Source organism: Xiphias gladius, chromosome 6 (genome assembly GCF_016859285.1).
Source record: "Xiphias gladius isolate SHS-SW01 ecotype Sanya breed wild chromosome 6, ASM1685928v1, whole genome shotgun sequence".
Taxonomy (NCBI): domain Eukaryota; kingdom Metazoa; phylum Chordata; class Actinopteri; order Istiophoriformes; family Xiphiidae; genus Xiphias; species Xiphias gladius.
The window spans coordinates 11,012,378-11,036,849 of NC_053405.1; the positions used below are offsets into that span (position 1 = coordinate 11,012,378).

At 39.7% G+C, this 24,472-nt stretch overlaps 1 protein-coding gene across 5 annotated transcripts in view; it reads right to left on the reverse strand.

The window, feature by feature from the left end:
* arid3a (AT rich interactive domain 3A (BRIGHT-like)) overlaps positions 1-24,472 on the reverse strand; it is a 50,062-nt gene that overhangs the window by 24,924 nt on the left and 666 nt on the right. For 3 of the 5 annotated variants that reach the window (XM_040128933.1, XM_040128934.1, XM_040128935.1), the window contains exons 2-3: positions 8,644-9,414; positions 8,257-8,539 (exon numbers count right to left, since the gene is read on the reverse strand). In XM_040128933.1, coding sequence (XP_039984867.1) covers positions 8,257-8,539; positions 8,644-8,987 — 627 coding nt within the window. In that variant the 5' untranslated portion in view covers positions 8,988-9,414. The remainder of the gene's footprint in view (positions 1-8,256; positions 8,540-8,643; positions 9,415-24,472) is intronic. The other 2 variants (XM_040128937.1, XM_040128936.1) reach the window with 2 other exon arrangements.

Below are 24,472 nucleotides of genomic sequence, written 5' to 3' on the forward strand. Positions count from 1 at the left end.
TTCTTAATTGATTCTTTCAAGAATGAAAGCTTTCAACACATGTTATTTCTTCGGAAGCATCTGAAGGTGAAAGCACACAAGTGATGCTTTTGTTCAAATGAATGCCTTCCACTTGGTCACTGTATGATAGGATGTCAGTTTGGGTATTGTTCGCTGTCAACCATTCAGTGCAGATCGACAATCAGTTGGAAGTTTATTACGTACCTCTACCTAATGCACACTAATCCAAAAGCCCTGCAATAAATCCTGACTTCATGAAGGTTACAATGTTCAATTTTAAAACAGTGAGACGTTTCTGTTATTTAGCCTACCCTCAATGATATAAAACACCTGTCAGTTTAACACAATACAATTCAACAAATTGCAGCCTCCAAAAGGACCATACAGTTGAATCAACACCTGTAATAAACTGCTGACTGACAGTATTTCGGTGCTTATACTGAGACACATAGACTAAAGTAAAAGCAGGGACAAAAAGGGAAGAAAGATATGAAACAGCACTCACAAATTTCCTTTAGAGAGGAAAAAGGAAGAGAACAAACACAAGATTCACATTTGTGTGAGTTTCCCCAGTTCACAATAATAATTTTCTCATTCTATATTAAGGTGTAGGCCAGTGGTTCTCAAACTTTTTCTGGCATGCCCCCCCCCCTACACACACACACACACACACACACACACACACACACACACACACACACACACACACACACACACACACACACACACACACACACCCCAAACAATCATTAACAATGATGGGGAAACAACTAATAAAAAAGGATCCAAGTTGAATTTTTGTGAAATAAAGGTCAGCAAGATAGCAGCAGCAAACCCTGGTTTGTTTATTTTCCCTACATAAATCGTATTCATTCAAATTAGTTTCACTTCGTATTCTTGTCCTGGTCATCCAAGCCCCCCCCTGCAGTGACTCTAGGTAGACATATTAAAGTTAGGAGGAAGCCTGAGGGAGAAACCATACAAGTCATCAGGGGATACTGCCAAAATAAAATGAATACTGTTCAAATAAAACAGAACGGCCAACGACAAAGACAGGACGAAAGAGCTAGTCTCAGCCTTTACGCAATCTTTGTTTACATTCCTGCTTCAAACCCCCTCTCTTCCTCCGTAGCGGCTGCCAATTTCCAGAATCCCCATGGCCGTACAGTTTGACATCAGCTCCATGCTGCATGCTAGTGGTTGGACACGATTCAAATGCTCTGCATTGCTTCACAGTGAAAATGAGCATGTACTAAACACTCTACTTGGCAGTGGTTCAAAGCCCAACGCCAACTGACTGACTTTTTCCTGTCCCCTCAGTCACACCTACCCTTTCCCCTCCTGCACTGTTCCTCCTCCTCTTGACAGGAAACCTTCCAGAGGCCTTCCCATGCTGCCTTGGCCTTTGTTTTGGCCCCTTTGTTTTCATGACATGAACAGGGCCCATTAACTACATGTTTTCTTATTGTTAAACACAGATCGCCGCACACAGAGGTTTCTCCAGGCATAGCTTAATAAATTGATAAAAATTCCCTCGTGCTGATTGATTCAACCCCTGCAGACTAAAGTTAAGAAAACAGATTTTCAGATTATGCTCTTTACAAAACTTCAAATAGTTTGTTGCTCTGGAGTTAATGTGCTCTAAAATTATGAATTAAAGCAAATGGACTGGTGTAAAAACTCAAGAGTGGTGTGTAAAGCATTGCCTGAATAATGACCAAACAATGCATATACAAATCTTAACATAGTTTTACATCAGTCATTATCAGTTCATTAACAGTAAGAAAGCCAGGGATTTTGGTGATCCATGAGAAACTGTAATTTAACCGGAATTAATACAATTTCAAGTACCATTTCATTGCCTAACTCTGCAAACAGATATTTGTAGAGAGAGTGGGTGCAGAAACAGTCATGAAGGACATTTGGAAATTTGAAATACCTGTCTGAGCAGACAAATGCACAAGTTCATTTAAAATGCAATAAACAACATGATCCGACCTGTTTATACAACCCTTAGGCAGATCAAAAGGCTTCACAGTGGAATATAAACCCAACGACCACTTATCAGACAGCTGTATCAGCAGAAACCTGACGGGCAATCCCAATAAGTGTCGCTCCCAATTGGCTCTCATTTGAGCTACACTTCCTGCAATCACTAACAGCCCCCTCTCCACACCCCCAATGTGTGTGTGTGTGTGTGTGTGTGTGTGTGTGTGTGTGTGTGTGTGTGTCTGAGCAATTTAATGTTTAATGCCAACTCCCCTCCATTCACCCTGATCATGGTGAGTGCCATGAATTTTTAAAGACATCCCTACTTTACTGTCCATCTGGGCTCCATCTGCCCAGCTGCTGGTGTTTAAAGTAGACAGAGACACAGGAGAGGAGACTTCAAAGGCTCTGCATGGCCTCTGGACAATTTCTGGCCTGAGGAGGATATTGTTTATAAAGCGGGTAGGGGCGTGGGGCAGTTATATGAGATGTATACCATAGCATTGAAGACACCACACATTAATGAAACCATATTGTAATTGTATATCCACAAGGCCACTGCTCTGGAGGCAAAGAATTGCAGTGTTTCTGGAGTACTGAAACAGGAGAGGCCCAGGGAAATTAAGTAAGAAATTAAGTTAATAAAAATACAGTTTGTCATGACTTCTCTCATCCCTACATATCTCAAAGTCACAATGTTGGGAGTTCAGCAGGTAGCTAACAAGTTTATCTTGATAGCTATTAGCTAACATACCTAATGTGGATAATGTGGGTAACATAAAATGGCTGGACTTGTGTTTGGTATCAAAATGAAGATAACACAAAACACTTGGAATTATAACGCTTCTTAATTCTACTGTATGACTTTGTACTTTTAAAGCCTGTTCAGAATTATGTACAAATCAATCAAAATTAAGTACCGTAGCCACCATTAATATCCAGCAAAATTCCATTTCACAAGTGACCTAAAGTTTTAACAGTTTCTTTAAAGTGTCATTTAACACAAATTAAAAGAATATATACATGTTTTTTTTCACTTACTAGTGTCTTCCTATCTACCCATACTGATACTTTTAGTTCTGCAAGGTTTTAAGATGTTCGTCTCTTTTCTGCTGCCCCAATACTAAAGAAATGAATGGGTTTTTTTCAAGGTGCTCAAAGCATTGAAAATGAAATTAAAAATTCTATGACAAGTTTCCCAAAACATGTCCCCTTTTCTCTGGATAATCTACATACCTCTACATACCTCACTGTGGACAGTTTTCATCTGACTCAACTGAAGAAATAAAGCTTTTGAAACTCAAGTATCTGCATGGGTAGTTATCACTAGAGGTGAGAAGATATATATAAACTTTATAATTTGGGTGAACTGATACTTCAATAAAATGTCTTTTATGTTGTGGGAGGTTGATGTCTTCTGTTAAACTTAAACTTTTAAAGTATTGTCCTGCAACTTTGAGCGAGATGAGAGAGACCCTTTTTACTGGTTGGAAACTCTACATTAGTCATATCAGTGGAGTTCAACTTCTGGTCAGGAACCAAAAGTTCATTTTCTAACTACAGAGCTAAAATAAAGAACAAAAAAAGGGGCCATCTGCCATATCACAAGTCACCTAAAACCAGGAAAGTATTGTTTTTAATCAAACCAAAATCACTATTTTAAACAAGATCTACTCAACGATCAAATATTCACTGGGTGACTCAATGAATGCAGCCAAACTTTTCAAACTTTTTTTGACGGGTGGCTAATGGGGACATACCATGGAAGGCTATTGGCTGTAGGACAGCACTTGTATGATTAACTTTAAAAGGAGCATAAACGTTTCCTGGAAATAAAAGTGCGGAGTGCAATGCAAAGAGTGATATTGATACGGAATCTTTCAAGGGGCAGATGTATGGGGGGAGCTCAAGGTATGGAGGAGGGTTGCACTGGTATCACTCAAATAACTCAGTATAAATGGCACTCCACCAGCAACGCAAATCAGTTTCAATTACAAAATAATCCAGCAATGCTGGCATAATTTGATATCTGTATAAATCCTTGGCCTTTCTTTAATTCTGCTGCTCGCTGCCACAGCCAGATATGACACTGCTGGCATAATGCCTTGAATATTTTGATTAATTCACTTAAAACCACAGTGTAATCAGACATCCGAACAGACAGCGCCTCTGGCTTGATTTAGTCTGACCTTTCAGCTGAGAGAGAGGAAAGGACAGTGGCCGTGTGATCCACCAGGAATGCATTTTGGGCCTTGGCTGCTATATCTTAGCCACCCACACGGCCTGGGGCAAACCTGAACTAAAAGTAAGGGTTTGCCTGGATATTTCCTCACCTGTATGGCACATTAAAGCTGGTTAGGTTTGAGGAATTGATATGTGACTTATTCATGGACTTTCTTTTGATATTATTTTAGTGGACACGCCTCACCAGAACTATTCTTTGGACTTATTTTACTGTTCTTCTTATATTGGATTCACTACATTAGTACTGGACCTGTTATAAGCCTGTGTATTTATATTTCGACTTACTGTTAAAACTTTCTGCTAACTTTTTAAATGGCCATTTTCCAATCCAATAGCACCTATTGAATTCCCAGTCACGTGAGGAGGGGGATTTCTGTTTTTTGAATTTCCTCTGCCAAGGTTTTGTAAATTTTTTTTTTCCTTACGCCCTAATGTTTTTTATGGAGAGGTTTACCTTGGGCTGAGTCAGGAACCACTGCTGTCATGGACCTGTGATGCCACACTGAGACACTGTATGTGATATTGGCCTATACAATTTTGTGATATACTATAAACATAGGAGAGAAAATGAGAGTTTTTCAGTTTGGAAGAGCTCCAACTGCAGCAGACTGATAGAGGCACACAAGGTTTCTGCCGAGGACCTGAGGTTCTTAGTGGCCACATTATCACCCTCCCTCAGGCACATTCCAACAGCCTCCACCCACCTGCCCAAAATAAACTGTACAGTCTTAACCCTTTCCTCTCCACCCAACAACCCTCCAAAAACGCTCAGCCTGCACACGATGAAACTTCAAAACATATGTATGTTTAAGTTACAGGGTTTCACAATAATGCACAAAATGAGAAATTCTTTCTCCCAGACTTGAGATCGTGATTTTCTCTTATGACTCTGAAAATAATCAACTAAGTCTGGTTTGCTAGCATTGAAAACACCTTTAAACATTGTTTTCCATCATGACTGAAATGCACTGCTCACCTATAGCCTGATATGTGCCCCAAACACTGAGGCCTTATCCAGTTATTAAGGGGGACGCCCTTTAATATGTTTGAGCCAATATTATGCACAACTTTTAGTCTGTACTCACAAGCTTTTCATGATAAATTCAGTACCATTAAAAATGAACTGTCAGGGTCATGTGTGACTTAATAGTTCAGCTCAGCCATAATTTGCTATGGCATCAAAACTACACCTTTTCCACATTTCTACCTCAACTACAGCTGCTCAGCACTAAATGTTAATGTATAAGATTGAAATAGGTAGCACAGCATTTAAGAATAGTTATATGAGGGCCTTTAGGAGCATCTGAATTGTATACATAGCATAATTTCTTCGTTTTGCACAGTGATGATGTGACCCATACAATTGGCTGACTTAAGTCATTGCCTCTGGAGTATGTTTTTTTCATATGAGAGCTTGTCAGGTTTTGCACTGAACTGTAAATCTCCATTTATGGAAGCCTGTGTGGTCTAGTGAGAGGGAATTTCAGGTTAAGTTGTTCTAGCCTGGATAGCTGCATCATACTGATTTTTTTTGGTGATGTTTCAGGTGGCTGCACAAGTGCGTAACGGTACATTCGTAACCACTTAATCAAGCAAAAAGCAAATTGAAAGTTTGCCCTGAAAATGCATTAAAAACTGTGGTCTGCAGATTTAACTACTATCTCCTTTTCAAATAACAATAAGAAACCACAAACGGCAGGTTCAGGACAAAAAGAAGAAGCAAAGTAAAAATGGCACAGATCAAATATAAATTAAGGCTGAAATCACTGAGTTTGATTTGCACAGGGTTAGAATTATCAAGGGACAGACTGTGCTCATCATAACAGGTCGGTCATTTTCACATTACACACAGCAGACACAGCATGTTTACTGAGGATTATAATCACAGGCCATAGCAGCAATTATTACAAATCACTGTAATCATCCAAGAGCAAAATTAGTCCTGTGTGAATGACGCACAGGACTAAAATCCTGGATTCATTATATTATAATCTATCAGCAGTAAGGAGGTTGTGGGCCACAACTCCCTGCAGACGTGACTGCTGTTGCTTTATCCATACAACTTGTTAAAACGCAGAAGGTTTTAAAAGACAGTATGCAGTTTCTTCTTCCCTCCTCTCTCCATAGTAGGAAGAGTTTGACGTTGCGTAGGCGTGGCACAGGTTTTAATCATCAATGGATTGACACTATCTTAACAGCCAAGATACTGGCTTTCTTGATTATATAACCGTCAGTTACAGTAAATTCATGCTTGCATGATCCACCGCTGACTAACATGTCATGATAAAAATGTCCTGTATTTCTCATCTGACATTTGAAAACCACCAACTGCTGAGAGTATCAATTCAAGTCATTCGCACAAAGCTTTACGGAGGGAGGGGTGGACTATTTAGAGAAACAGCGTATAGGTTTTAGGGGAGTTATATTCCTTCCGCTCTGTAATTAGAAGATATAGGCCTTAAATTACAGAATCTATGGTTAGGTTTAAAAACGAAGCACGCGTAGACTGGGTGCAGTGCGTTGAAGTTAATTTACCTCCAGCATACTGAAGGCATCAAAAAATTCGAAAATCTTCTCCTAACAATTCCTTAATCAACTCTCAGCTCTAAGACACTAAAGTAATCGCGGCTCAGAAAAAAGACAAGCTGCTGCTCATCCTGTCAAACATGTTTAATGGTTTGAAATACTGCTACAAGCCAAGAGTGCATTTGCATTATAATAGTAGCTTCCATTAAGTCATATAAGCGGCATTTGCATGAAATGGTGGCTGGGTATATGCCACTTTAATAAAGTTAAGCTGGCCTGTTAGTTTTTTGTTTTTACACAGAAGCAGAGGTAAGTTTAAAGCGTTTCACTGTTTAATTATTCCACTTAAGGATTTTAAAAATACAGCTCGATGTTCCTGTTTTACATTTCTAAATTAATACACCACTATCTCTAAATTTGAAAGTAAAGAGCGTGAGTAGACAAATAACTTCAATGACTATAAATAATGTGTTTTAGAAAAAGTCATTCTTCCTGTCATTGGATTTCTTTTTCTTTCTTACTTTTTTTTTAAAAGAAGAATAATGATTCAATTTACCCAAAAGGAGCTTTTTCATCTCATTTCACAATTGACTGATGGTGGGTGATTAATTTGTACAATTACCCATGTACACTACAAGATGACAACACCTTGTGTAGCAAATATGACTGAGAATATGAATAAATCAACAAGTACTTAGATTTTTTTAATCATCAGTACTAAATTTTACATTGCTCCTCACTCTCGCAGTCTTATCGACAGCAGTCCTCCATCTAAACTTAGCTGTTGACAGATAAAAATCTCTTCATGTAATCACCCCGTCTTATTCCACTGAGGCGTCCCTCATAATATCCACTAACATGTTTACAGTAAATGACAGCATGGTAAAGCTGTTAAAAAGCACCCTGAGCCCTCCTCCTCTTCTTCCAGCTGCCCTCAGTGTCTCTTCCTCTGCTCAGAGTCCTATTCATGACTTAGGCCACAGTACTACGTTGCTCCACCAGAAAAAGTGACCAGAACCCTTAAGACATGTAGCCTGCCAGAATGTCTGGTGGCAAAGAAAAAGTTTGCGGCCTCAGCTTAGGGTTTATCAACATTTGGCCAGTGGCTGGTGTTAATTTCCCACACTGGTCGGATTACTTCATGAGCTGCTGGGAAAGTGACATGCGGTTTCGATGTGAGGAGTGTGAAGAGCAGATGTGGCTCCCTGGTCAACAACCAACATTTGTGATTTCTGTACTTCTTAAGTGTTTGGCAGCTGCTGACTTTAGGATGTTTTAAGGATTTAGCTGATATGATTCTCCACAATGACGACATGAGGGAAATCCTTCCGTTTTTTCTAATATACTCAACTAACATTAAAGACACAAAGAGTCAAGGCTGCAAATTTTGACATGACTGAATCTCCAGTAGCCACGTTCATTTACATGTAATCGTCTAACATCAGTGCAACCAGAAGAAGACACTTCCGAGGACACGAAAATACCAAGAGATTCTACCTGTCTGAACTGCTCCTCGTAGGTCCATTCTCCATGGTCCTGCCCACCTAGATGGCTGTGCGTGGCGTGGGGAGGCAGGATAGCTACGCGGGGCTCCTGGTCAACACTGGGGCGGGCCTTCAGCAGCTGGGAGTGAGGGTGGAGCTGGCGGTGGGGCAACAGGAGGATGCCTTTACCGGGGGCCACGGCGTCATGGCCTGTCGGCAGACCTTCCTCTGCCAGGTCGTCATCAAAGTCTTCTTCCATCTCGCCTTCAAAGTCCTCCTCGTCCCATTTCTGTTTGCTGTGCGTATTATAAACAGAATACTATGTTTCAAAAGACACTGGAACAAATTACAAAAGTTTTAGGACAACTTGAGACATTGAAACAAGACATTCAGTACTTACATCTGCTCCTCCTCATCGGACCCCATCATGTCCTTGCATTGCTCCTCCCCGTCTTCATTGTCATCATCATCATCACCGTCCTCCTCGCCGTCGCTGCTGCGTTCCGACATGGGGCTGTCCGACACCCTCTGCAGCCCAGCTGCCGCGGCGCGCATGGCCGCTAGTGCTGCCATCTGGGCCTGCTCCGCCTCAGGGGCTGGGCTCCCCATCGGCTCATCCCCTCCTCCTTCACCTGTGCGGACTTGAGTGTGTTGGGCAGCGGCTTGCTGCTGTAGCTGCTGCTCCATCAGCAGCTTCGCCCTCTGCTGCCTGTGCAGGTTCTCCATGACAGCCTGCAGCTTCATCTCCAGGGAAAGCGGCACAGCGTTCAGCTGCCTTCCTTCCCCTCCCTCCCCCACTGAAGGAGAACCAGTCAGGGGACGATGGTCGATCCCTCTGCCCAGGGAGAGCAATTACCAACCGGGCCTGTGATGAAGCAGCTAGCAGCTGGCTGGAGGTGTGGAGGTTATGGTTATGTGGAAATGTGGGTCCTTGAGGAGAAGTGGAAGGAGAAGGAGGAAGAGAAGGGAGGTCGGTCAGAGCGCTGAGACATGCAGTCAGAGGTCGGCTGCACTTCTGGAGACAGAGGCCTCTCTCTTGTCTCAATGGTTTTTCCTGCAGTTGGGGGGAAACCAAAGCCAGCAGCAGAGCTGAGTCGCACAGTGTTCAATGTGGCACAAGCAGTGGAAGCAAAGGTGGGAGTACAAGAGTTCGCTGACAGACTACAGAGACCTGAGGGACAGAAAAAATAACAGAGTGTCAGACTACTACTTCCCCACTGTCTGTTAAGATCGGTACCTTCAGTTGAAGGGTAAAAGCTTTTTGATGTGGCAGCGACAAAACTGCGAAACAGCTTTTCTCAAGGGATCATATCAGAAAAACATGTTTCTATTTTTAAGACTTAACTCTCAATTCACTGGCCTTTTTATAAAGTGGACATCTCCAACACTGTCTCCTCTGATCTGATTTGAAGCTATAAAGTAAGCGTGGTTAAAAACCATACTTTTACTTTGTGCATGTTGTAATTTTGTTGCTGCTATTGCATTAGTTACATTTGCCTGTTTGCAACCCCCCTATTTTAGAAAGAGTTAAAGAGATAAACAAAGTTAAAGGATGATACTGCAAGAAAAGGTCCAACATATAAATTGAGAAACTTGAACAACCATTTAGAATTATGATGACCAACTGCCTGACTTAATTCTTTTCCGCACCTTTTGTGGGTTGAAGAGGAGCAGAAAACTAAACCGATGACTACAGGGCTTCCCTGTCAACTCAAATCACGAGTTTAGAAAATGTGACAGAAGGAAATGCCCAATTTCACACACAAAAATTCTAATTTCAGTCTAAAAATCCGTGTGAAACATAAATACGCAGTCTCTGAGTTCATGTCTGCTGTGTGTAACGTGCAGGATTACTCACACAAACAGAGGCCAGACACGCTGCTCACACAGGACAAAATGTTTTAACCTCAACAACTAGAGGAAGTGAAATCACAGGAGGAAATGCCACTCTCTTCACCTGGTTGGCTCAAAGCCCACAGCAAAAATGCTGCCGGGCAGCAAAAAATGAGCATTGTGAGCCAAGATTGTTTGTTAAAGCACACAATTAATATTCATTGGTGACCCTGCTGAGGTATGACTGGTGTGTTTTTCCCCTCATTAAAATTTTTTATGGCAAGAACGAGACGCAGTGGGGAGTTTTTCTGCAACTTCTGTAGGCGGTAATGGTTCTGCTACATACCTGTTCCCAAAAGTGCTCAGGTATGCAAAGCAGTCTCGGTTATAAGCAATAAGCTGCAACACCCTGGAACCAATAATGTCTGTTCTCCATTGCCAGCAACCTATACTCGAGGGAGTGTAACTGTCTATCCTGCCAACTCTCTGTTTACTTAGAACGTATTCAAAATGTAAAGAAATCTGGGTTTGGGGAGGCTGCGGCTCCGATCAGTCAGACAGAGATAGGAGCTGCACACCAAGTCAACAGCACATGGGGAAATTAAATTCAAGTCCAGGTGCTGGACATGTTGAGGTGCCAGTCATGACAGGAGGCAGAGGTGACTGTATACTACTCATTCAGCTACACTGACTAATAAATGAACAGACAGACCACTGGAACTACCACCTGCCTTTATCTCTTGCTTTCAGAAATTACAGGTTTCATATAGCACTTAGTACATTTGGTATGCTCTGGGTGAAAGCATGAATGATGTTCTCATCAGAGTTGAAATGATCAATCGCTTAAGTAATTTTTAATGCAAACGTGAATATTTGCTGTTTTTTTCTGGGTCCTTACATTTTGGACTGTTTGTTGATAAACAAGCCATTTGAAATCAGTCAACTTGAGCTTTGGAAAACTGTTGGAAATTTTTCATTATTTTTTCTGACATTTTATACGTTAAGCAATTGATCAATTGGCCGAGAAAACAATCATCAGATTAATCTATTAATCTAATTGAGATTATTTTACAGATACAGGAATATTTTGTATCCTATATCTCCTGAGATTTTTTTCTTGCACCAAGGCTTTTGATAGCTGATATTTTTTGCTAATATTTGCTAATATTTACCATCATTCCAATTGCAAAAAAAAAAAAAAAAAAAAAAAAAAAAAATTTACAGGTTTTTCACCCACATTTTTTAAAAAAAAATTAATGTCAGGGGGCAAAAAGCCTCTGAAACAGCAGAGTCATGAAGCACTAAAACTGAACAAGGTTTCACAAATTAGTCAGCATCCTTGCCCACGATATTCTGTACCTCATCAACTACAGTGCAACGAGGATATTACCAGAAGAGATTATTTATTCTTGGCAGAGCAGGGAAAGATGGCTGTTTTTCTCCTGCATGTGGCTCATTGGAATTCCACAGAAAATCACAGTGGTCCCAGGTATAGTAATATAATTATGGTGTAGGCACGTTCTGAAAACTAGAGAAGGACAAAAAGAATATACACTTCAGGTCCAAGATTTCTCCACAAGCTGGTAAGTGAAATTAAGTTCCGCCTCCATTCACAGGAAAATGGATTGTTTTCCATATGTAATGTTTACACAGTCATGAATACATAATGAGGAGAGAGACAACAGCCACAAACATCCTGGTTATCACAGTTACTCTGAAAGCAGACATTGGTTTCACGTGTGTCTCAATCAGCTGGTGCAAAAATATGAAATCCACACAAGCTCCCAGATGAGTGTGACTCATCTGTGATACAGACTTAGTTTTACACAACAACACCAGTAATCTCCAAATGTGTAGGTGATTGTATGTGGAAAAAGTGACACATCAGATGTGTAAATGCACATTTTGTTCAGGAAGAAAATTATAAAAATTCAACTGATGTCAAAGTTTGTTCCGCAGCACTCGTTTCCAGGGGGCTCTTTTTACATGGAGCAATAAATTTAGGTTCTGCTATTGCTGTAGCACCTTCTAAAAAAATAATCAATTTGTAAGGAACATTACAGAACAGCTGAATAGCCTCTTAAATGATGTGACATCAAGTACAACTTGTGTACCTGTCGTCAAGAAGAATCATCATGATCGAGACTTGCTGACATCTGAGACGTAGTTGGAAAGTTTGGAGAAAAACAAAAAGCCAAACGCCCTCAGTCTTCATATTCCTCAACCAGTTGACACCCTCATTGTAGCTCAACTGGTCAGATTCTTGTGCTATGAAATCTACTTAAATAGCAAGAAGTTCTGCCACTACTGATAAGAGTCTAAAAGCCTCAGAGAGCTAAAAGAAAAGCAAATATGGGTCACTGATATAGCCACTGACATATAAGCAAATTGTTAATGTATATAAATCCAAGTCTATCCAGCCACAGTCATTCTGCAGCCATTTCTACTACAGCATGGACAGGAAAAAAAAATTCAGTCACCCTATACTATGTCTATATGTTACAGAAATGTTGCGCAAGGAAACAGGAGCTGTGAAACTTGTGTTTCTTCAGTGGGTGAGGGAAGTGACAACTGACAGAGCAGATGTAGTGAGGCAGCCGGCAGATATTCAATATTGATTCATTACATTCTTTACAGGCGATAGAGGCACAACTGAACGGCTGCAGTTGTCAGATGGAGAATAGCACCAGTATAAGCAGGATTAAAACACCTTTCCTAACAGGATCCGGTTTGACAGAGACAACTTGTCTCTTTTCCAAGTTCGGGGCTCAAAGTAGAAAGACACCAAGAATTAGTATTGGCAACTCTGGACTGTCCAGTTGCATTAAGTGATACTGAAAATTCATGTCAGAACAGCCCAAACATGCACTGTTTGTTTGTTTGCACGGTTTGAACACTATGTTATTTAGACTATACATTACTCAACAGGTTAAAATGCCATACTTCGAACACATGTGCAAAATGAGCAGAAGTTACATTTCTAGTTCGAGGGAAAAAACAATATTGATGCTGTCTCTCTCAATGTGTCATATGTAATTTCAAACACAGAAGTGACTACAACTAAGCTGTTCTGATGACTCTTCCTGTGCAGAAGGAAGCAGAAGTGGTCGCTTTGTTTCATGCAACTGCTAATCACAAGCATCATGATTTCCTACATGCTAGATGGTGTAAATAACATTGCACCACTGCACATGTTCTGCCCGCTTCCCCAAATGATGAGGCACGTTTGATACTTATGAAACCTTTTTTTAATGACAATGATAATGATTATACATCAAAAATACTTGAAAATGTGGCATATGCCAACAGAGAGAGCCAAATGTTTTCTAAATGTGCGCATGTATCCTGCCCGAAAGGGAGGATAACCTACTGTGGGTGCCTCAGTCTAGTATGGTTTCTTTCAGTTATGTTTGATCACAACCAATAAGTCTCCTGGTTTTTAATTCCAACCAAACACTACAGCAGCTGATCTCACCCTTCAAGACTCGTGCTCAATAAATACGAGCAACGAATGAACACCGGTAATCCAAATAAACGTACCAAAAACATTTATGATTCTTGCTCTTCACTCAGTCTAAGTGGTTTGCTCTGGTAACACATGTTGTTGAAGGTGAACACAAAATCCGAACAACAACAAAATCTTCCACAATTAAGTTGCTGAAAAGGTGAATTGAAAGATTTAGGCACATAAATGGCAAATGTTGTCAATCCCTCCCAGATGTTTTCGTCACAATGGCATCTTGAAAGGTATGAATTGTGACAGTTCTTGTACTAGTCAGGGCACAGAGCCGTACTGGTTTATATTACAATCAACAAGCCAGATATTGATTTATGCAAAGAGTTAGGGTAAAAAAAAATCCTTAGGAAGCTGGTGGAGCTACACAAACCCTTTCCTAGTGCATCTCTGCTGTGCAAAATGGCTGGAGGTTGCCTTCGGTATCTCATTCTTACACATTACGAATAACCAGACCTTGGTCAGAGTGATAAGGCATTTAATATCTAAACCATAACTCGCCCAGAAACCGAGCAGTCTCAGTGGGCAAGAGCCGAATCCCCTTAAAAACCCCGGCTGGGTCTCCTTTACACTGTAGCAGCCATGGGAAACCACCTCTGTACATTTGGTAATTTCTTTACATTTCTTTACATCAACCCCTTGGGACAGTGACCAGCTATTATTTGGAAATTCTGCTTCATTCAAAAACTGTTGCATATCTGACAAATTCTGAGAGGAAGTTGCTACTATAGCCAGGGAGTATACAGATTTCATTGCCTGTCAGTAGTCCTTTTATTTCCAGTTAAAAATGCTGTCGAAACTAAATTACAGAAACCAACTTGCTTCATGAGTTTGCTCCATCGCTGGGTTACATTTACCATGTCTATCTAGCTGGGGTAAATATCATTTGAACAGCGAAGGAATTTTATTGTATTAAATTTTATTTATTAAATATTTAGCAGACCAACTAACAATTTCCTCCCTGATTTATTTAAGAGATTTATGAAGGGTTTCTGAATGCAATAGCCTCCAAATCAATATGACTACTTGGCATCTTGTGTTTGTCAAGGACCAAAGGACAAATGTAAATCCTGCTGTGATGGCTGATATATGATTATTCTCTTTTATGGTTAACCATCTGTTTCAGTGACTGTGAAGACATCTTTTCAGTTGAAGCAAAAATGCACCAAAACAGTGTCCCACTATCTGATGGCCTTTAAATGCTCCACCTCAACACTGCCTGCTCGTCTGTTTGCTGTTTTGACATGTCAACTTTCTCTCCAATTCATACCCCCCCCGTTATCGCTTAAATTTACATCTTTAAACAGCATATGGGAGTACACAGAAGTTGCTCACTACACCGTTTCCCTTCAGGAAGACAGAGAAATTACCACATATTGCTTTTACACAACATACAAGACAAACCCTAAAAATGCACAGTTGAGGATAAGACCCTTAGGACTTATTTAACACCTTAAGTGGCTAAAGGGAGGCAGGAGCCCGTGTGTGCATCAGGGAGGGGAGGAGCCACCAGGAGAGAAACTTTGACAGTTGGGTAAATGAAGGATAAGGTAGAAACGATGAGAGCTAATGGGTTAATCCTCTTTTTTTTTTTTTTTAAACCCACATTTGAGAGGTGAAAGATTGCAAGGTCTGAGCAAACAGGACAGAGTGATAAGAACAAGAGCTAAGGGTCTAATTCCAACAAGATAAAGAGACCCACACTGCCTCACATACGTGCACATGTATACATACATGCATACATACAAGACTTGTAACCTGTTAAAGTAAAGTACTCAAAAAAGAGCATCAAAGCCTTCTAATACTACAAAAATATGAGGGAATTCATCTTTGTGGCCTTTCAGAAACACATTGTAGATACACCGCTGATATAATTCACACATTGTACTTCTAACATATGTGCTACCAACTAGTCTTGATAGTTTAATAAAAAGGTGAAAAGCAACATAGACATAGACACCAGACATAGGGTTTTTCCTCAGTAGGTAGTTTTGTTTTCATGTGCCAACTTAGGTGCAGCTACATATCTTCAATTTCAACATTTGAATTCAAAGTCTTTATTTCCTTTTATGTATTGAAAGAAAAAACCTTGCCTGATAAAACCAAGTGGTTTGAGATGAAATGGTTAAATCCTCTGAGAATGGAAACTGGGTATTAAAATGAACGTCTGTCTGTTCTGCTTGACTGGATAATCAGAGATGATCAGATTCTTTAGTTGGTAATCCACAAAATGTATGTCTTTTGTCTCCATCTCTGCTCTTCATAAGTGTCCTTTCAACGGTGTTTCTGCTCGTCACTCTTTGAAAGATCACATGTAAATCAGTGTGGGTGTTACTGTAATGTCTCCTTTGGATTTCTGATAATTCAGTTTGAGTACTTTCTCTACTGTACTTTCTTTATCAAATTAGCTATCATACTGATGCATGTTATACCTATTTAGAATAAAAGACTATCCAACCTGACTTGAAGTCTACAGAAGATTTTTTTCTTTGCCAGCTTCAATGTGCTTCAATTTGATTGAAGTCTGTTGTCAGGTTTTATCATATTATCACTCAGCACTGTTGTCACGCACTGTGTACGTCCTATACTGCTGTTAGTAGTAAAACAGGCTTTGTACTGATGCTATCCACACATACATTCCTGGAAAAATACTACACCTCTCTGTAGTTTTCTAACTGTAGTAAGACCAGAAAGCTTCTTTCATTTTAACTCTCTTTTTTGATATTGATTTTTTAAATGTTATGCAAGCCTGACCCCTAACTGTATGACAGTTTAATATGTCATACTGCAGTTACACTTACATAACTTTAAGATAATACCTACAAAGTTAACTGACCTTTCCCAAAAGCTTTACAAATGCTGTGAGCTACAAATTATTAGTGTTTACTTCAGATCAGCCTGTCCAATTTGAATTTGCCACAAAGCACATTAGAGGTTTATTTATTTATTTATTTTTTATTTCTTCGTTGTTTGTAGTTTACTCACTACATATTAGGTGAATGCAGAATAAAGGATACTTGTGACCCTGTGGAGAAAACACACAACCACACCTCTCCTACTTCAAACTGTTTAAGTCAATTTGGTTTATTCGTGTTTACATATATACATTTTTAAACAGCAGCAGGATAGAAAATTACTTTAACAAGTAAACTGCTCAGCTTCCGTATTATTATATATTAGCCTGCAAGCCTAACCCTAACTAAGGTCTAGTTTGTTTGCTTTACACAAAGAAATTATCTGCTTCAAATAACAGCTTTGAGCTCTTTCTCATAGCCAAAATCAAGAAGGGGAGATGAGTTTCTTGCCTCTTTTTTTCCAACAGTAGGCTACTAATAAATATAAAAAGGGACAACATACACAGTCTCATAGGTAAGTGTTATAAAAATTGGGGCCATGATTCCAGTGCTTCGTTTTGAACTTGGCATTATCTAGAGTCCTGAATAGTCAATAAATATCAAAGGAATTCTGGTTGCAACATTCAACCATCATAATCATTAAAAAATAATTTTAAGTAGTATTGAATGTACTTTTAAATTGCATGAAATTATACATTAAAATTCAATATATTTAATTTTACCTAGTTACTTGATATTAAAAATGTCATTTATGTTTTAAAAGTTTTGTTTGTTTATAGCATTCACTCATCATGTAAAGACAGATGATCATTTAATATGACAGAAGTTGAAGATTAACTGCACAGGGAATAGCCAAACAGTAGCCATTCATGATCCTTTCTCCATTAAAAAAAAAAAAAAAAACTCGGTCAGTGGTGCTGGTCTTGATTATGCGTCTCTCTCTCACATTCCTTGAACTATTACCTCGCAAGGCAATAACACAGGCTCCATTGAGCCCCAGTGCACCAACAACAAGATCATTGAGGAAGTGTCGCACAGGCTGGTCACGCACTTTCCACTGACCTCTTCCACTGAGCTGAAGCAACGCAGTGAGCCAAATCTGATTAGCCCCAGCTATGCCATAAATTAAGTGGGCATATAGCAAAAATAATCCATCGATCCACTTCCATCTATCGAGCAACAGCTTCAACAGATTCATCTGCGCAGGCAAGCCAGGCTTAAAGTGATTTGTTGTAACTGTTGAGGCCACCTGTATGATCTGATGTTTGGTTTAATGAATATAAAAACTCTGGATTCATGTATTCGCACAATGTTTTTTCATTAGTAAATAAGAAACGGAAAGTAAGAAGTCTTTCTTTTTCCAAGTAGGGGTTGTACGTATCTTGCATGTATTTATTGGCCGTAGCTCTTATTTGGAAAATAATTAATTAAAATTAGATCACGCTTAATTTCTTTAATCAACAACATTACTAGCAAGCAAAATCAAGCAGAGCAGAGTATAGTAATGCTCATTATTGAGATATTGGAGATTCAGACAGCGCTGCTAGCCCATGATGATCAATGTCTTAGGGGCTTTTCCACTCTGAAAATAGGTCAGTAGTGGAGGAAATACGTATAGTATTAAAAAACCAAATGTGTGTGACTCAAGTTAAGTAATATCACAATTAACGTAAAAAAACTCACTATTCATCTTCTTTTTTCTTGAGTGAAAGGGTCAAACGCTATTCACGGAACAAACTATTCCTATATGGATTGAAAATATCATATATTTATATATGTTAAACATGTGCTACGTAAAGATGGAAAGGTCCACAGACAGCATGTACAGAAAACATTTTATGTCCGCTATATGGATGTCTAACCACAGGAAAAGCAATCAGATGAGTAGTTCAAATGAAAGGGAAAAAAAAGTCTCTGCTGATTCTGCTGAAATGTCTGCAGGCATTTATGTCCACCGCCTCACTGGTGGATATTGACCCCACCATGTTACAACCCTACCTACAGCTTCACGTGGAGACTGTTGTATTATGAGAGCAAACATAAATCTCATGTGATGACAGCTATGGTGGAGAAACACAGGCAAACAGTCACTATTAAAGTCAAACTTTAACTTTGTTCTCGTTGAATAGTTATATTTAGTTACATTTTCTTGTTCCTTTTTTGCAGTTCAACCCCAAGTTGAACACACACAATCCTGACATAAGTTGAACAACATAAGTTTGATAAAAATCAGAAGAGTGCAGAAGAGGACTCTTGTACTGCATTGCATTACAGCAGTTATCATGTCAATTACCTTTACATTTCTATTCATTCCTTTATTACTCAATTACATAGCTTCCTATTAATGTTCCTATTAAGTCAGTTTTTAGAAGAAAACCATGTGATGGCTCTATAGGAGAAACATATTTCCTAAACTGCATTTATAAATCTTATATTCAACTACTTTATGGCTTATGTACTACTTTAATACTCACCTAAATTTCAAATTTTAAAATTGTAAATAAGTAATTTCTGTTTTCATGTGTAACGTGAGCTGCAGAAACGACCCACCAAGTCAAATACCTGTGTTAAACATGACTTTGCCATAAAAAGTGAGGATTCAGGGGGCTGCATGTTGCTGCTTGCAGAGTTCAGTCCATTTGCTATTGTAACTCTAGACTGATGGTAGGATGACAGTTCCTCTAGTGCGGGAGAGAGGGGGGGTCCACCGGTTTGCATTTTCATTGAATGGCATGAACGTCCCAAACTGGATTAACTTGTTGGTTTATATGGTGACTGTATGGTCACGTCATTGCATTGTGATCTTTGACAATCAAGTCTTTTGTCTGCAGAGAGGCAATGGACCAGTGAAAATCTTAGATAAAGAGCTCTGTGCTTTGTACATGGAGACATCCAGAACAAAAATTGTCACTTCTGTGCTAAATGTGGGTTATAGTTTAATGTGCAGGTGCTCTACCTAATAAAACCTGGCTGCTATGTCTGCTCACAAAGGACGTGTATCCTTTGGCATGGATCTGTTTAAATTAGCTTTTGATTGCTCGGCAAGGCTGCCAGCAGGAACAGATGAAAATATAAAACACAAATGCTTCAGATTTGATGGACATGTCAGCGTGTCGCAGCTGCGCACTGGTATCCAGGCAGACAAGTACCAGGATAGATCACAGTGGCTGGCACAGGACCCAATGACAGACGCTGACTGACTGCACACAGCCTACAACTGTCCTAGCAGCCTGGCTGAGAAACTGTAGGGTATCCCACAACCTCAGACCCTTCCTTAGTCTGCTCTCTGCCTGCGTCACCGTCAGCCCTGCTGGGATTCCCCCATGGCTCCAGCCCAAGTAGTGAAGTAACTTGTGAGTTTTTTTTTTCCCCCTGCATTTTTTGGCAGGATAACAAAGTTGAAGCCCCACGTGCTGTACAGGCCCTTCAGAAATGTAGCTTTTGGCAGAGGAACAGCTGAAAGCCAGCCAAGCCACGCTGCTTCCCACTTCTTTAATTTCAGGAAAACTTGCGGTGTGCAGACAGCAGTTGCAGTCACAGTGATGCATGCTGATGTTTACAGGTGGGCTATTACTAAAACATTCAAATGACACAATGTAGGCCTCAAGCCCACACCCTTAAGCCTTGAGAGAGATTCGAATGCTGTGACAACATAAAAACAACCTTTACAACCCTGAAAAGGATTATAGTTTGACAATCTGAAAACAAAAAGGGGTCAGACCTGTTTGTCTCGTCTGTGCATGTTTGTCTGGCACAACTCACACCCACAAACTAGTTTACAGGCTAAGTGCCAGTGACTGCCGCACGCTCAGCCATGATGCTTGGGGGCAAACTGAGCGAGCTCTTTGCGTATTACACTTACTGCTTCCAAAGGTTCTTCAAATAGCCTTGGGGCTGAGATCAGACGTCTGTGATGACAGGAAGCTGCGTGGATTTCTGCTTGTAAACATTTGAAACGTAACACGGACTTCCTTGCATCTTGATATGTACGCTGAACAAAACTCAAACACGCTGAGGTGTGAATCTACAAACATCGCAAACCCCTCAGACAACAAGCAGAACTCTAGCTCTGAATACGCCTAATACACAGGTCTTTGTGTGAACCTGAGTCGGTTTTACTACAGATCACACCACACACTTAATACAAGTTTACATGTCAAAAGAGGGAGGGAAGGCACAGCAAATGCAGTCTAGGGAACCAAGAAGACAAAACATCAGAACAACACGACAGAAAGTAGACATACTGCAATAAACCACAGCCATGATAAGACGGACGTGACCGATGGCCGAGCAGAAATACATCTGTCAACTACAGCAAGACTGATATCAAGCTTACATCAAAACTGCACCTCTGATATGATAGCAGTTTCTCATTGGCTGGAAAAGCTGGAAAGAGCTGCAACTAACAATTATTTTCATTATTGATTTATCTTTCGATTATTTTTTCAAATTATACAATAATTTAGCCTCTAAAACACCCATCACATTTCCAAATTCCAAGGTAACTATTTCAAATTCCTTATTTCATCGGACCAGCAGTCAAAAATCCAAAGATAGTCAGAAAAGCAGCAAATCCTCACATCGGAGAAGCTTTAACCAGTGAATATTGGGCATTTTTTTTGATAAATGATTGATGGTGATCAATTAAATAGTTTTAATTTTTTGTTGACCAGCTGTTTCAGCACTACATTAAATTTCTATAAATTTAATATTTTTGAACGAGTTAATTTTATTACAGCACTTCATTGTTCAGTTAAGATTTATTTCCAGTAACATGTCAACTGTTACAGAGGCATATCTTCCATGACGAGAACACTTTTCTTTGGGCAATACTTGCAACTTTTGGTATCTTTAGATACTGACATATTAGATTTGACATCAGCTTCTGTCTAAAATATCAATATTGGCATTCTAAAATGACTGTACGCACTACTGATGCCTGTAGTATGATGAACAAGTGGTGGGTAGATGTTTATTACCATAGGCTGTAAGAAATTAATAACTTTAGAAACCTGCTCTGCATTACTAATGCAGGTTTTAGGCCTGTAAAGACACAATAATCAAGCTATATTGTGACAGTTTAATAACCAAAATCCTATATTTGAAATCAAAATATTAATATCATAGTGATATATCACCAGGTCAAGGTTTGCCGCTATTTCAACATGTCCCTTTGACGGGAAATGACAGCACAGGTGTCAGTTCTTCAAATCAAGAGCAAAAATAAGGGTTTTTATGTAAATCCGGTTTCATAATAAGGAGTGTTGCTCATTAGGTCCAGCCTACATTATGCGAAAGCAAGGGGAGGCCTTTTAAGACCTGAACTTGATCGCCAGCCATACGTTTCTAATCCACAACGGGCCAATTACAATGTTAACCCCCCCTAAACACACACACACACACACACACACACACACACACACACACACACACACACACACACACACACACACACACACACTAGTTGCAGCAGTACTTATCTCCATTGGAAACACTGAGCTAGTCCAGTTGGCTGGTGTCAGTCAGGGGAAACCATATGCCAGATTGTTCCAAACAGATTAGTGTGGCAATTTTATAGGCAAGCCGCTAAGGTGATTGGAGGATGGTAGGTTGCAGGGTGCAATAAGGGCCTGGAAATCTCTCTTAAGAATTTCAGTGCTTAATCACATTGGGAAGCTGCTGATGGCAAATTCCCCAAATTAATATCTCCCACTTTCTTTCCCTTTGTCAACCACAACTTTTTAAAAAGTTAGATGCGCTTTTACATGGAAGACAGTTGGTGTAGCAGAGCAACTTGTCTACTCAAATTGTGTTTTGAGTCATGTTTTAAAATGTAATCACACCAGCAAATGATGAGTGCCCTTGCCAAAGTGGTTGTTAGCATTACGAAACCAGGTGCAGTATATTATGACCGGTGTGCGACCACAGGCTGGGGGTAAATCCCCACAGAGAGTGAAAAGCCTCTTTTCAAATTCTTTCGCCATAAAAATCTAAAAGTAAACTTCCAAGTGAAAAGACTCCCTATGCTTCCCTCTTCATCCTCTCATTCAGATTTCTGGTTCAGGTTTTCATGTTTCAAAATCTCATTTCCTCATCAATTTGTGATGTTACAGAGAACTGCAAATGTCTGTCCAAAACCTTATGTTAAATAAACTCAAGACCTCAGGCCAAGGACATTTCACAACTCTGTTCCTGTCATCTCAGTTCCAAAGGAGATTGAAACATATGGGCTAATATCTTGTAATCCAACAAAAAAAAAAAAAAAAAAAAAACTGCTGAGATTGTGTTGGCCATTTTTACACTACCAAATGTTAGTATTCGTTTTGCAAAAAATGAAAAACTCCACTGAAACCAGGTTGTTAAAGCGGTGGTTTTCAGAACATGCAGGTAATTAAGACAAGTACTACACATGATTTTCAAATCAAACCAGCTTCCTGCGCCTGTGCTCGACCACTACTTGGTGAGAAATCAAAACCTCAAAAACAAAAGAGATGCTAGCCAGTTTTTTGACTGTGGCTATGAGGTTTGTCAGCTTGGCATAATCAACCAGATTCCTGAAAAACACAATACAAAGACCTCTTGAGCTCTTTTTTAATTCACTTGGGATGAAAAGTTTTCTGCCCCCTATAATGTCTGCTGACGTCATAGAGAGGAACACACAGCTTGTTACGTACAGTGGATTTTCCCACTACCCTTTTGTAGTAATGAAGGCATCTCATTGTTTCTGTACGACTCCCCTGACATGTTGAATTTGCTTTGTGGACGTTTTGACTTGACTTGATCTCAGCCACTAACAGATGCTAACACACCCTTCCACCTACTCCACCTTTGTTTTGCACTTCTACATGATTTAAAGGATTTCAACTGTGACAAACTCACACGCAACCGAAACATTTGTGGAATCAAATCAGTTCGATGTTTAAGTAAGACAGAACTGCACCTGTGTTGATCCTTTAGAGTTATTTTTACATTTTTGATACATGTCGACTGTACATTTTTCTTTTGAACAAAACTAAAAGTGGCTTTGATTTTCGTCTTATCTTTAGACCTGGTCTGCCAGAGCTAATGTTACCACAATATTAAGAACATCATTATCACTCTGTTTCTGGTATTTAGAGTGAGTGCGGCTGCAACTAAGTCTATGAAATGTCAGAAAGTAGAAAAAAATATCTATCCCAGTTTCTAAGGGTCCAAGGTTTTGTCCGACTAAAACTAAAACGCACTGATATTCCGTTTACGAAGATACAATACAGCGAAATACAGAAAATCTTAATATTTGAGAGGCTGAAGATATTATTGCATTCTTTTGGCATTTTTGCTTGAAATATTATTTGAATGATTAATCGTTCATCAAAACAGTCGCCGATTACTTTTGTGACCATCGACTCAACTGGTCCACTCATCATGCCAGCCCTAAATGTGAGCAGCAAAGAGGGCTGCTAACCAACCTTACATTCATTCATAAGGGGGGGCCTTTAACTCTGAATCAACCTACTGTCTCTGCTTTGACCCCCAACATGACATTTTGGCAGACCAAACTCTCTTTTAAGGCCCAGTTGTTTAGGCCGTCACATGCACTGCCTTTTATATCTAACTTATAGACAGGCCCTACTAACGTTACACAATCATATAGGGGATGTTTAATGGCGTTGTAAAAGAGAGAATCTCAAAAAAAAAAAAAAATGGTGGGTTCACATCGCACAGGACATGTCGCCACTGTGGGTGTTTGACAATCACTCAGCAATTTCAGCTGTAAATCTTTAAAAAGCAAACAAACGAGCAGTTGGTTTATCCTCGAGCTAAAACACAGGATAATACTTTAAATAGTCAGCTTGTAATATTTACTTAAGTATCTGGCCAAGTTATGGTTTTACATTTGTGATAGCTGTTTGATGAGAACAGGTATAGAATCCAGTCAACGGTCGAAATCCGAACATTAGCTTTTAATACGGTTTAACGCTTTTATAGCTAACAGTAAACACGACCGGTGCTAGCTTGTACTCATTTTTATTTTTTACTTCCTATAT